The sequence below is a fragment of the Petromyzon marinus genome, chromosome 8, assembly GCF_048934315.1.
Source record: "Petromyzon marinus isolate PM22_M1 ecotype Great Lakes invasive population chromosome 8, UKy_Petmar_22M1.pri1.0, whole genome shotgun sequence".
Taxonomy (NCBI): Eukaryota; Metazoa; Chordata; class Hyperoartia; order Petromyzontiformes; family Petromyzontidae; genus Petromyzon; species Petromyzon marinus.
In genome coordinates, this window is record NC_133674.1 from 20,815,163 (window position 1) to 20,830,198 (window position 15,036).

Genomic DNA, 15,036 nt, shown 5'->3' on the forward strand with positions numbered 1-15,036 from the left:
GTGCATAACGCCAACTTGTAACGCACCGCCGCGCAAAATCCACTCCGCTCTCATCGATAAGACGACTCGGAGAGACCCCAGACAAGCAGGAAGGCAGCAGCGATTCAGTGCGCCGGCGTCAATCCCCAAGCTCTGCTGTCCTTGATATATGAAGACGTTATCCGCCAATTGATGTTTACATATCGCAAACTGGAGCACCCGTAGAAACCCTATGCGTGCGAGGGAGCAACGTTCTATCCCATTCATAGCGAACAGGTGTAGTCCACTCTGCTGTACCATCTTCTGGCAAGTGATGGTAGGGTTCCTCCTTCACACCCACGGGAACGGAGTTTCAGGACATTAATGTGACCCACCAACCCTCGCCTCCATCGTGCTGGATTACAGGTGTACGCCAACACCACCGGGCTAAGTATCTGATCTGGGCTCATGGTTAGCATGGTTAGGGTATCAACCATAACAAGAGGGTGAACGAGCCTCTCCCGTGCTTCATTTCATATCTGTCGGTGTCTCTGAATATTCCACACCCAGAACACCACGTTCAGTATTCTTCTCGCCATGGCTGTAGATGCATCGTCACGTGCCACCTACTCCAACCAGTGATCCAGAAAATATTTCGGCGAGAAAAATGAAGTCCCGAGCCACCACACACCTCACCAGCCAACACATTTGCCACTCGGTTATCGCGTTCAAGCGCCGGCGAGGAGCTCGGGATGCCAACTTGACTGCACAAACTGGAACATCATGGAAATTAGAATTTCCCAATATATTATAAATGCATTATCCTCGAGCCCTATATGATTACACAATCGAATCAAATCTGTAAATTACAAGAACACCAATCACACAACAGAAACGTTTATGTAAGCTGCAAACAGATGTAACCAACACAGAGGTGAGCACTGCATGTACCAAAGCCCTCGGCTTTATCCAGAAAAAAAACTGGGTAGGTTAAAATGCCACCGGAGAGACTAAGAAGAGATTTCGCAGGACAGCTGCCTCAACAAGGAGACGATCTTGGAAAATTCGGGACAGGTGGCAACCCCTCGAGACCACCCCGAGGAGCCTCACCCCACCCCCAACAAGAGCGAGGCACATGCTTCTCTGTAAACCAGCTACACTTTTATTGGACAAACAAATAAAACGAAATACGCAGTACAAACCTCTCAACAGACTAATGAAACAGTGCATTTCAGGGAGAGAAAAATAAAACGAAATAAAATGAAAAACAAATAAAAGACAACAGACGAAGGCAGCGAGAGCGAGCGACGTTGCCCTGGTGCCGGGGACTGCGAGGCTGCGGCGAGCACGCGGGGTGGTGGTGGTGGTGGCAGTGGCGAGCGTAGCGGGGCGGTAAGCGAGTCAGGCAGGCGGCTAGGAGCCACAGACAGGAAGAGATCAGCGATTCACAGTTCAAGAACGCCTGGCACACAACCCCTAGAGTTCAGGGGAATACGGCGCACAAGCACACGGACGCACGTGGTCCGCCTGCCACCACCCAGTCCCGGACTGTAACCAGGACGTTGGGAATTTAGATTTAAGAAATGAGACATTGCAGGATTTTTCTGCAAGGTAACAACCAGGGCTTATTTTCAGCCGGCTCTGTCCGGGTCAGCAAGAAGGAAAATATTTCTGTACCCCAGCACACCACATTCAGAATACCTTTCGCTATGGCTGTATTAGTGACGTGCCTACTCCAGTCTGCCAGCGAGCCAGAAAATATTGGGTGAGAAATTAATCCCTGGACGCAACCGAACTTCAGAGCGGACGCCAAATTTGAAAGCTTTCCTCCCACGGCGGTCGGACGCATGTCGCACCTCAATAGCACCACCCCTTCTCCGCCCCCACAGCTACTCCCCCCCCCCGCCTTCGCTTCACACGCACGGAGCGACGAGCGGGCGAACGTACGAACGGGACAACGTGCAGCCCGCACGCCGCTCAGTTCCACACGCGCGGCCCCGACAAGGCACAGTTACTGCAAGTCCCCCGCAAAACACCAGCCACGCGTGTGGGGGGTGGGGATAAGTGGGACGGCGCTACACGTTAAAAGGGGAGGGGAGTTCTACATCTACCACCACCACCGTTCCCGCTGCACAATCGATTGAGACGCCAAGCACCCACCCAGACTCCCACACCGGCTCCCCCCCCCCGCCTGCCACCTAACATCACTCGCCAACCCACTCGGGGATGCCACTGCGCCACCGACCAAACCCGCCTTATGTACAAGTTCATCTCAGGGCGATGGTTTCACAGCCACGCAGAGAAGCACTCGCTGGAGGCAACGAGCAATGAACAGTTTAATACGACACAGCGGTAGCGGCGAGCGAGAGAGCGAAACATGCGGCGCTTGCCCACGCCGGCCTACTCAGCGCTGCACGGGCAGGAGCTATTTAACACTGTACATGTCTGTTTAAATATTCAGTTAAGAATGATCATCTCCGAAATTCAAAACAAAACAAAAAATTATAACGACACACCCAAGGAAGCGAGAGAGAGAGATGAGAGCACAGCACCCGGAAGTTGGGAAGGCGGAACCGGGGGTTGGTGGAGGGCCGGCACGTCGAGAGAGGAGGGGGGGCGAGCAAGAGCGAGAAGACCCGTGGCTCGTTTGCTGGGCTAGCAGTGCCGCCAGCGCCGACACGACGCATGGAGAGGCCGTAACGCACTGCGATAAGACAACAGCAGCAAGCCACCCACCACACGAGACTCTAGCTACGCGGTAAACCCAGCACCCCTGCACGCGGAGCGGGGGGAGACTCCTGCGTGCGGAGGGGTGCGGACGGATGGACGAGCAGACGGGCGGGCGGGCGATCCACGGGGCGACTTCTATCGCCGTTGGGCAGGGAATCGGGGTTCCCCCTGGCCACCCCGCCCCCCGCCACGCGGGAAAAAGCCCCCGGCTCCGGCGCCGCCGCCCCTGGGGGACGCGCCCCCCCAGCCTTCACGGGGTCCCCCGCCACCACGGGGACCCAGGCCGCCAGGCCCCCCTCCGCCACGGGCCCCGCCAGGCCCCCCCCCGCCGCCGCCACCGCGGCGTCCCTCCAGCGAGCGCCACTCGCCGTCGCGAGCGACGCGAGATTTCTTCTCCTCCACGTTGAGACGAACTTCCCCGCGCAGCAGCACGGGCTGAGCACGCGGACACAACGAGGGGCAAGGCTCATTCATCGTCATTAGCCAAAATCTATCGACTGCTGGATATCTCCCACAGTCTCACGATGCAGCAATTCGTGTAGCTTCCGCACTCGAGCCGATTCCACAGAGCAGACCAGCAGCCACACAGACCACCCACCTACCAGTCCTGCTCACCCACCCACTCGCCCAGCTGCCCACCCACTCGCCCAGCTGCCCACACACCTGACCAGTGGGCCACCCACTGGCCCACCCACCCACCCTCCCACACGCTCTCTTGCACATCTACCGACCCAGGCGTACCTTAGAGGCGAGCACGCTCTGCACGGCGTCGGGCTCCTGGAAGATGACAAAACCGAAGTTGGGAAGCTTGCTGCCGCTGCCGCTGCTCTTGGTGTTGATGCGCAGGTCGACGACGTGTCCAAACGCTGGCGGTGTTAGATGACGGGAGGGGGCAGACAATGGTGGTGGATATTAAGGATGGACCAGTGGTGCCAATGGTCAGCGCGTCGCACTGTGACCTTTGGCAATCCCAAATTCTATTCTCGACCATGGCTAGCATCAGTCAGGCGAGCGATTATGCCTACTGGTCCCTGGCTTCTGACCGTTCACCAACCTGCACTGACCAACGTGAATGGTCAAAAAACCTTCATTACCAAGAATGGGGCTGTGAATTAGGGATGCAGCGATGCATCATTACATCAGTAGGGATAAAATATGCCATCAAGCCTCGACACATCTGTGACTAGTCTCAGTCAACGTAACATCTCCATCGACTGTGGTGCACCCATTTATACTGCCGAGTGGACCGAGGGCAGGGGAATTATTGAACTGCCACGCCGGGAGAGCGAACCAAACTGCCAAACCTCTGAATTGCGAGTCGAGCGTGATGACGGTTACAGCATTGTGGCAGCGTCCTGTCCCCCACCTCTACTCCCAACCAATTTTAAAAAGAGAACTTAAATTCTCGACTGAGAAAGCGGAGCTCACTCATGAAGAAGTCCCGCAGCTCGGCCTCCTCGATGTCGTGCGGGAGATTTCCCACGAAGATCTGCTGGGAGTCTGGGTAGCGTGCCGTGGTCGGGCGCCGTGGCTCAAACTCCTGGTTCCCGTCACCCCCCTCTGCACGCTCGCACAATATAAACAAAGACACACGCAGACACAGAAATGCGCACAAACACATACAAGACACATGCAAACACAAAACACGCTCCATTAGTCTAAATGCAATAATAAGTATATCAATTGCATGTCAGAAGTTAGAAGTGAGAAGTGTATTTCTCGAGTAGAGCCCATTGAGCTAAGACGCTTTTTTCGAGGGTGACTTGGCATTCGTCAATTGTATTTTTTTAAAACAAACTCACTTAATCATAGCAATTATGTTGTCAAATAATATTCACACTTAAATAAAGACAGAGATGGCATAACGAAGATGCCAGGAGACGAAAATAGGTGGCTACGAAACTTTGGGACAGCCACATTAAGCGCTTTGCATAAACCATAATTTATCGGAAGCATGAAAAATGAGTGCAAGAATCTATTTTGATTGATGAATCGATATGCATAGTTGGTGCATGGTGGTTGGTGTTACCAGGGCGAGGGGTGCGGGGTGGCCCCCCAGTGCGGTCCCGTGGGGGCCCTCCCCCTCGACCGCGAGAGAGGAGTGGGACAGGTCCAGTCCCCGCCTGCTCGGTTTTCACCTCCACTCTTGGCTGAGCCGCTGGCTACACAAGTGCAGATGCACGCACATACAGATTCCAAAACAAACAAACACAAAATATAAGTCCTTCATTAAATACATAATAGGGGCAAGTGATATCAAGTGAGTACATCTCCATATATATGAATGTGTTTGTTCAAAATGTTTAGCGTATTTCCCGACATGCAAACAAACTGCAAATTTGCCATGTGGGTACTTTCCAGACTGTACACCATGCAAAAATGAAATAATACACTTTTTTGTGGGGGGGAGCTCAACAATGCATATATTTTTTGCACGGCAAGTGAGCTGTGACGTCAAATCTGTGATGTGACCCTTTGCATGTGGAAGCGTAACGCATTGTAGTGTAGCGGTTAGCGCGCCGCGCTACGAACCCGGCGACCCGAGTTCGATTCCCGCTCACGGCCACCACCAGTGACGATTATTTGAACCGGTCCTGGGGCCTCCCCTAGGTCGACTCAGCCTCAAACGAGTAACTACTGCGGTGTGAACATCGTCACTGGGGAGACAAAGGCGGCCGCGATTGGTGGATCCAAGTCCCGGGCGAAGCAGGGTAGTACAGCTAGTTTTTCATAAATAAGCTACGAATAACTCTAAATCCGTTCAAGCCACCTGTAAATCACATGATTTGTGTATGGCAACTCTAAACTTCTCCTCCCTTCTCCACGCAGCCCGTTGTGAAAACACACGCTGCCACTCCCTCTCAGTGCAGCAGCAACATTGAGGCCCTCATGCAGCCTCACCCTCCTCCTCCTCCCCCATCCTCATCTCTCCTGGCCCTCTGCTCCTGTTACTCTATTAGGTTCCCATCATTTTCCTCTCATTGCGAATTTGTGTTTAAGGAAACACTCCTTAAGTGAACACTCATTGTTAAGTGAACGCTTGTGTCGGGGCCATGCCTGTAACGGAGTCTGAGGAGCCTTCATCACATAGGGGGTGACTCCTCCCGATGGCGCCCCCACTCCTCCGGGTGGCAGGTTTTTGCTTGTCACCGACGCCCACGAGTTCGTCTGCACACGTGCGCGAGCAAAAAAAGAGTCATCATCGTAATCATCTGCCATGACCTATCCACTGCTGGACGAAGGGCTCCCCAGGCCGTTGTAGTGGTATGTCTGGCTCGTGCCTACGAGACGGTTTCTTTGCTTCACCTCCGCTGTGGATGTCCTCTCAGGCGTTTCCTGCGTGGGCTACCGCTCCGTCATTCATCTCGACCACTGCCCTTCACCACGTCGAGCGGATGCGTCCTGCCCAAGCCAACTGAGCTGCCTTAACTCTCAGTGTGGTGTCTCTAACTCGACGCGTTCTCCACTCCATGTGTTCCTCTGTCCATCTCCGTGTAATTCCAAGCAAGCAATTCCCATGCACCTTCGTGCACTTTTTAGATTTAGTTCCATTTTCTTTGTCAATGTCCGTGTTTCCAATCGTACATCAAAGTGGGTAATATCCTCTTCTTGGTTCTTTCGGTAAAGTGACGTAGAATGAGAATAAAGCTTTGTTCAGACGGACGAGTCCATCTATGCTCGGAACGGAGGAGGGGGGAGAAACAGCCACGATGCGCTGTTATACTCCATGTTATAAACCATACCACGGTTAATGGTATGGTTTATAACATGGAGTATAACAGCGCATATGGCATTGTAATGTATAACGACTTATTGTTAGTAGCTCAGCTGACTGGAGAGTATATAGAGTTTATTGATAACATTGATGTAGTTTATATTTAAGTTTTTTATTAGTTTACTATATGGTATTCATTATATACTGTAGTGTATACCCAGTTACTTTATGTTCATAGCTCAACTTATTGAAGAATATATTGAGTACATTTATTAAATTGATGTAATTTATACTTAGTTTTTTCACATCGGTTTATTGTATGATAGTAGTTGCAGTCCTTTAGTGTCCATATACTAAATGCCTCTGTTGATATGTAAACTTTGACTTTAACATAGCTATTTCCGTGACCAGTCACATGCTAATCCCTCACATTAACATCATGCTAATCTCCCAGTTACATGCTAATTTCTGACTTTAGCACCCTGCTGATCCAACACTTTAACGCAGCTATTCAATGCTAAATTGAAATATTGGTCGCGAAAGCCTACGTGTTAAACTAAATTCTCCTGTTTGATATGTAAACTCCTTTGTCAAGGCGCTTTACTTCTCCCACCTAGCTTAAAAGACGCTGCGAATCATAGCAGCGTTCATTGAAGCGCTGTCGTCCCGACAGTTCTGTTCCTTCACCTGAAGAAGGCTACTTGTGTTGTGGCCGAAACGTCGTGAGAATTTTATTGTCTTATTTTGTTTTATTGTTTTCTCATTCTACGTGCCTTTACCGAAAGAACCAAGAAGATGAATCCTTGCAGTCACAAAAGCTTTAAATGGGTAATATCAATCAAGTCTTTATTTCTATACCACTGATTAGTGCAAAGGATGCTATTCAAAGTGCTGTACAAAACATATCAAAATGAAATGCAAATGATTGATTTGACTCAATGAATGGTCGCATCCCCAGCGACAGGGCAGCAGTGGGAAAAGTAGGACCCACCTCGGGCGGCTTGTGGGGGGCTGGTGGGGGCTCGACAGGCTGGCACGGGGAAGGGGGTTTTGCTTCCGGTTTCTCCGGCGTTGTCCCCTCCGTTTCGTCCCTCCAATGACCAGTGCCGTCCGTATCTAGGCCGTCAGGGACCCTCTCGTCCTCCTCTGGACTGCCCCCTTCCACGTCCCCGTTCCCCTCCACACCGCCCGTGGATTCGGGCTCCGCCCCGGGACCAGCGATGCCACCACCCGGCGCCGCCTCCAGGTGAGAGGTTAACTCCTCCTGCTCAACGACCTCCGTATTGCTGCTCGCACGCAAACAACATCACCGGCAAACATCGACAACTTCACGCGCGCACACACACACATACACCACCGATATCACCACCCTCACACCATTGACATCACCACCAGCACACCGACATCATCACTACTTACATCATCATCTGCAAACCAACATCGTCACGCACCTGGGCGGAGTTGTGTCTTGAATGAAGGGGGCAGGAGCCGGAGGCTCTGGCTGGATAATCTCTTGCTCCTCCTCACCCTCCTCCACCTCCTCTCCCGACTCTGTTGTTAGCCCACGTACACAAACACACACTCATAACGTGTTTCCACAAAAACAAGGAGCACGAGTACATAGTAAACTTACCCCCACCCTGGTATCCGCTTTCCATGTTTTCAAACGCAAGTTCGACGAGAATGCAAATTCTGCCGGATGATTTCGCTCCACGCGCTGGCCCAGATTCCAACATCAGAATTCCAATGTCGATATTCTGGCCAAGTGGAAATATTGCCCCTTGCACTTCTTTTCTAAGTATCCAGACTCCTCACGATGATTGCCAATTTTATGCAAGAAGGAAAATTCTCCTGGACGGGTTCACTTGTCGGGCTGGCCTGGATGTCCGACGTCAGAATTTGTCCAATGCCAGAATATGCCCAATGCATGATGATCCAAGTGTTGTAGGCAACTTTAAAAAAAGTCATTTTATATCCATAGTAGTAACATGCCCAACTGTGTGCAGGGTGGTGCGTTGCCCAACTGACGTGATGATTGAAGTAACTCCAGAAAATCATTGTAATGCCACTTTCTTTTAAACCAACTCTGGCTGTCCTTCAACTCAGGTTGCCAGTCAACTCAAGTCAACTCAATTAGTTTATGAACACAAGGTCTGGTAGAATCAGGCCGACTCGAGGTGACAAATCTAGACGGGCCCGGGCGGGCGTGAACGCCACACGATACCTTCGGCAGCTTCTGTGTCAGAGTCGAGGAACACCTCATCCTGGTAGCGGAACATGTCGTTGTGAACGTAGAACTTGTTTGGCACCGATCCCTGTGTGAGATAAGATAAAAAATAGTAAACATTCACCCACACACGCCGATACAAACACACGAGCCCGAGGCCGAAAACACTGGGCAGTCATCCAGCACGCAAGTGCAAGCGGCGTACAAGCGTGCGATGGGCGAGTGGGAGGAGCGAACTTGCCGTGTTTGTGTGCTGTGTGGCTATGAGCGAAGTATGCATGCGTGTACAGCATATACGCTGCGATTATGAGTGCGAGCGGTAAATGCAGTGTGTGTGTTGCGTATGCCGTGTATGGGTGCGGGTGGTATGTGTACGTATGTGTTGTGCGTGGCATATATGTCGTGCATACAAGTATAAGGGGTATAAGCAAAGTGTGTGCTGTATATGCTGTGAAGGTGTATGTGGTATGTACAGAGTGTGTGTCCAATCTACATGCTGCATTTGCCTGTAAGTGGTATTTACTTGCTATGTGTGTGTAGTGTTTTCTCTGTGTATGGGTTGGCATGGTGTCTGCACCGTGTGTGTTATGACCGGTGCTCACTGGGAACATACCTCTGGCGCCAGCACGAAGGTCTGCATGAAGCGCCGCATGGGCTGCCCGGCATTGGACAGCTCTCCCATCACCTGCACCATGGATAGATGCAGTCGAGCTGTCATACGAGTAGCGGTTTTACATTACCACAATACATTTTTGTGTTTGCACGACACTTCAATGCCTGGAACCAGGCGTGGAAAACCTGCGACTTAATGGCCAAATATATTTCATACGGCTTACAGCCACATGCGGTCTACAACTTTGAAACATCCCACAAACAATATTTATCCATCACTACAAGTATCTAAGCCATACGAATTTGGTACTCGGGAGGACTATTTTCCAACTGGAAAATGCATTCCAAATTTTAAACGTTCTCAGTCACTTAACGTGTTTGGAGAAGTTCTGTGCGGTCAATGCTGACAACGCTGCACTATCAAGATTTCGTGTGTACTAATGTGTGGCCCCGACCACATGCATTGGAAAGTCCGGTTCGGCCCTCAGTAAAGGCAAGGTTCCTCAGGCCTGATTCAACCAATATCAACAAAAACTCTTATTGGTGCTCATTTGAACATAAATGTATAATTTAATTAAACATGCCACTCTTCATTAAAGAGTTTTACAACAGTACCAGTAACTTAAAGAATATGGCATGACAGTGTACCCATACCAGCAGGTGTGGTAACATATGCCACAAATCCAGTGCTTTGTAGCAAGAGTTGGTGGATAACACAGATAACTGTGTTCTGTGAGACTAACCTGCTGAGCTGCACATTTACTGAGATGGCAGTACAGAAAGTGGGACCATGACGAGTGAGTGTGGACTCCAGTGTTATCTCCTGTCAGTGTGGATTTTTTTCCTATTTAGAAGTCTTCTCCTCTACCCAAACACTTAACAAGGAATTAACCAAACATTCCAATCTAGCAGGGCCCTCCTGAACAAGAATCTTGACTCGTATTCGTTGGGTCTTTCCGTAAAGCCACATAGATAGAAAAATAATAAATATCACGACGAAAAAATATATTTTTTCCTGCCACAGTAGCTCTCCCGCTATATTTTTTCACCTGATGACGATTGCTTGTGTTGCGATCGAAACGTCGTGATAATTTTTTTTTATTTTTCTATTTACGTGGCTTTACCGAAAGACCCAAAGAACATAAATCATTACATGCTCGACTAGTTGGCATTTGCATTGCAATGATGTCAGGAGCATGTACCCCTCACTCCACGTTCTCCTTGAAACTAGAACTCGGGGCCGAAATCCAGGTATGGCTTCTCCTCACCTGTACCACAACTCCATCCCCGAGCGAGGCGAGAGCGTCGACATGTCGTATCTTGGTGTGACAGTCCCGAAATCCTAGCGACATCACCTTCTTGTGAATTTCCTGCCGAGCACAAAGCCAAAAATCCCCCGTACAGACTTAACACACTGTTGGGTAAAGTTCTGCTAGTGAGCACCTAAGAAGGCTGGCACTGTGCACAATGCACCACTGCCTTTGTCTCCTCGGTGCTGATTTTTACAGATTGCACCAGGTTTCTCATTTAAGGCTGAGTCAGGTCTAGTGGAGGCTCAAGACCGGTTTAAATAACTGCTACTGATGTTGGCCAATGCCGGGAATCGAACACAGGTCACTGGGTTGAGAACTGCACGAACCACTACACTGCTCTTCAACACCGAAATAAAAACAACACACACAAAAAGCAAAGTGTGGTGAGCACATGTGTGTGTGTGGATGCCAGAGCCGAGTTGGCATCGCCTGTGCGCTCCCCGGTGGCTGCTGGCGTTTGCTCACCGCTTGCCCAATGACGGCCTCGGCGGGCTGTCCGTTGGCGTCCAGCCCGCCATGTACGTAGGTTGAGTTCTTGCCATAGAACCTTCAACAAAGCGCAACACAACAGCAGCAGTTAAGGCATCAACAGAAAAACCCTCCATGGCAGGGCCTATTTTCAAAGTGGCAACCAATTGTCAATGGTAACCGTAGCTCTCTATCAAACGCGGTAACCTTTGTAGCTGTTGTTCTGTACCTTGTAACACTATGCCGTATACGTACATAAATGCGCCTTCGATTAGCAGTTGGCTAAGAACGGCGTAAAATAAGTTCAACATACACATACATGACAGAGCCATATGGTTCATAATACATTTTATTAAAATAGGCCCTGCTCCATGGTATTCCAAGAACTGCCACGACTTGAATGGAGATCTGATTTAACATATTCCTTTCGTCTCAAGTTTTTTGTCTTGTTTGTACTTTTGTTTGCTCCGTTAGCCTAAATGTAACAGCACTATTGTTTCAATGTAATTTGGTTAAATGGTAAGAATTACATTCACCCATGCACAATTTGATGCATGTATTGGGAAGGTAAGAAACTATTTAAATTGAGATAGAAGCACTTTATTACATACTTGATTGTTTTTGTATTTTCCTCCAATTACATCCCAAATGTGGTATCACTGTCATTTCTTGAGACAAATAATTGATTTGGAGTTCTCACAGAGTAATGCAATTCTCCATAGTAGAGGCAAATGGATATCACAGGAGCTACCTCTGAGATAAATTTAAGCCCACTCAAAATGTGGTTAGTAATTTCCTACCCACTTTGCCACTGTTCATGAGATGACAGTAAAACCATCTTTTGAATTCTCAAGGCTGAAACCAATCCATATAAAGTGCAGATTCAAACTTAACATGTGCACGGGTCACCAGGTTGAGCCCCTTGTGAACCCAGTTTAATCATAGGGGGTTGACTGGAATTGAACCCAGGACCAAGTTCAGTACTTTAACCTCTGAGCCACTTGAATACCTCTTTGCCTATTAGTTTTATTGGGGGCAACACTAAGTAAGCATCATCATAATCATCAACTTTATGGCACCAATTTACAACGCAGTTATTAATGCACAACCTCCAAGAAACACAATTTCAGATGTGCCAAAAACCAATAATTATTTATATTTTTCCAGCTCTGCCGGAGCCCTGAACGAGTGGTGAAAATTCCACTTTTATTTGTGCAAGGGAAAGTTACGCCATCGGACAACTCTTGACTTTGCATAAAACAGTACCAGTTTTATCTAACACCATAGGCAACGATTAAATCCCTGTATGGGATTTTGAACTCGCAACCTCCCAATCGCGCATTGAGGTTCAATAGTCGATTTGCTTTCAACGTCAGAAAATAAAGCGAACCAAACCTAAAAGTCAAATGTTGCAATGCGGAGGTGGAGACATTAGTTTGGGGTGCAGCACACTGGTCCTGACACGAACCAACAAGTAACTTTAACTCTACCGCTAACCAACCAGCCATAAGTACTAACCCTAACTCAACCCCTAACCAACATCCCAACAGGAACGGGGCATCTCACCACAACCCTACCCCAAGGACGTCAAGACACTTCGTTAAGGAGGGCCCCCTATTAATATCTGCTTTTAAATTGTTGCTGTTTGTGACGCCAACCGGATGGATCACGCAAACAACGATCTGTATTCAGGACGCATGGCTGAGGCAGCTCTCTCCTACACCGAAGGAACTAAGCATAGCCCACAGTACCACTGATCACCAAGCTGTAACATCTGAAAATTGTACGCCACTGCCTACTTCAATCATTCACATTTTATATATTCACGAGGCTGAAGCCGTGTCAGTTTCAGTCTATGGGTATCTATGTAAATATGAATCGTTATGCGAGTTCAACCCAAACCACAGAGCACACGAGTTCTAGCTTCAATCGTGCATGTCTACGGGTCTCTATACAAGTCTATTAATTGCGATGAGACTATATCTTAAACCATAGGCAATAGAGTAATGCCATGCACAAATCCATCCTTTCCTGGTACCATATCAGCCGTAGTATTTACCAGGCTACTCGAGAAGCCATCCACTGGCTCACCCATCAACCTCGACATGAGCACACAAACAATGCCGCTCAACTCCCTGTAAAACAAAAGTAGAACAAAAAAAAACCCTGGACAGACCACACACATTCACACACACACTTCTGATGAGCACACTTCTGACAAATTCACCACAGCTGTCACGGGACTCGGCTTCCGCAGGGTGCCGAACTCTGCTGGACGGCTGGGCGCGCACCTGTGCAGATAGTCGGGCGCCTGGTTGAGCAGGGTGTAGTACTGCCGCACGAACTCCCGCCCAACCAGCTGCGGACTTGGCCTCTCCATCACCATCTCTCGTCTCGCGTGCACAGCCGCTCACAGGAACTGTCGCGCACTTGGGGCGAGGAGGAATAATAAAACATCACTCTCAAATGCATATTCAAGATCCGCATACGCCAACTACGGCATGCCTTCTCGTATCGTCACCTCTGATTTTCACGTCCACTTTTCCCTTCTCTACCGTTAAAAAAAACTGCACGTTTTTAAAATCCTCGATCCCTTCTCAACTGCCACTCTTCGTCTCCAGCGCCCGCGTGCTCTCCTCACCCTCAACGGCTCCGAGATCCGCCACGCGTCATCGCGCATTTCCCTTCCCCTCCACATCCTCAATCGTCCTTTTTTCCCACATCGAGACGTCTCTCCACCAGTTGATTTATCTCGGCTGAGGAGATAAATCGCTATCTCCATCTCCCCCATCTCCTTTTGCTATTGATCATCTCCCAACATCTCTCGTCGATTATTCTATCTCCACGTTTCTTACATCGTAACTGCCGTCTTCTTTCGCAACCACCATCTCATTGTCCCCTCATCATCCCTGGTCTCCTTTAACTGTGCACGTAGTCCCAATCTGTCTATCTAGAGTCACCCCTTTCTCCCCCCATCATCTTCGAGTCCGTCGCAACTGCCAATGTTTTTTCGTATCCCTCCATCTGCATCACCTCTCCATACCATATATCCATTTTCCTCTGCAATTTCGCAGCTCCCAGAGTATCTAGAATTCTTTCAGCGTTATCACTTCCCCAACACAATGTCCCCTCCATCTCCTCTCACTCGTACCGTCTCCCCACCCACCCCATTCCAGTCTTTGACATCTCAGCCACGTTTCTCTCACCCCTCCATCTGCATGCTCCCCACTCCCCGACAGCACATCCCTCGCCACTGCCATCTCCCACTAGTCGCCCGTCCTCCTTGACCACCCCACGAGTCTCGAGCGCTTCCGACATCTCCCCACCGCGCCGACTTCCCTCGCGACAGAGCGGCAACCGCGCCATCTCTAGGCCCTACGGTAGGCCTCGCCAAACCCCGGCCTCGCATAACGACCCCTCGCCGCCGTCCACGGCGCGGGGTCCGGTGGCGCCTCCAGCCGAGACCGGGGGGGCCGAGCGCCTCGCCCATGCGCGATAGGCCGCGCCGCGCTTGCGGGTTCGCGGCTCCCGCCTCGCGCTTCGGTCCGTTTCACGGTGCCGCGGCCTCGGCTCGGGAAACGCGCGAGGGGGTTGCCCGGGGAGGAAAAAATCCGACCTCGAGTTGGGAGCGAAGGGAACACGGGGAGCGAGGGGAACGCGAGGATTGCCTCACCGAGCGGGGCCGAGTTGCAGCAGCAGCGGCGGCGGCGGCACAAAGCGGCGGGACGCATGCGCAGAACGGCCCAGGCCAGGCACCCGTGGGGCCAAGCCCGGGAAACCCCGTGCAGCACAGGTGTGTGGGGGGCGGGGGTCAGGAGATGGGCTGGGGTGAAGGGAGGGGCGCGAAGGGCCTCAACGCAGAGAAACATGGATTTGGTTTGGAGAGATGACTTATTTACATAACATTTTAACAACATAATGTATCTATATATTTGGTGCATAAGTACAAATAACAAAAAAGCTCAACACATTCATCAATAACACCGTGGCCTTAACATTTAATATATAATAAG

At 50.2% G+C, this 15,036-nt stretch overlaps 1 protein-coding gene across 1 annotated transcript; it reads right to left on the minus strand.

Annotated features, from left to right (window-relative positions):
- Positions 1-1,104: 1,104 nt before the first annotated feature.
- G3BP2 (G3BP stress granule assembly factor 2) lies at positions 1,105-14,808 on the minus strand. Its single transcript, XM_032950142.2, has 13 exons — positions 14,697-14,808; positions 13,315-13,452; positions 11,021-11,102; positions 10,511-10,612; positions 9,244-9,315; positions 8,628-8,718; positions 7,855-7,954; positions 7,395-7,689; positions 5,746-5,856; positions 4,718-4,850; positions 4,117-4,248; positions 3,430-3,554; positions 1,105-3,123 (listed from the first exon to the last, which is right to left on the minus strand). Exons 2-13 carry the CDS (start codon positions 13,407-13,409, stop codon positions 2,824-2,826), a joined length of 1,638 nt encoding a protein of 545 aa, XP_032806033.2. The 5' UTR covers positions 13,410-13,452; positions 14,697-14,808; the 3' UTR covers positions 1,105-2,823.
- Positions 14,809-15,036: the final 228 nt, after the last annotated feature.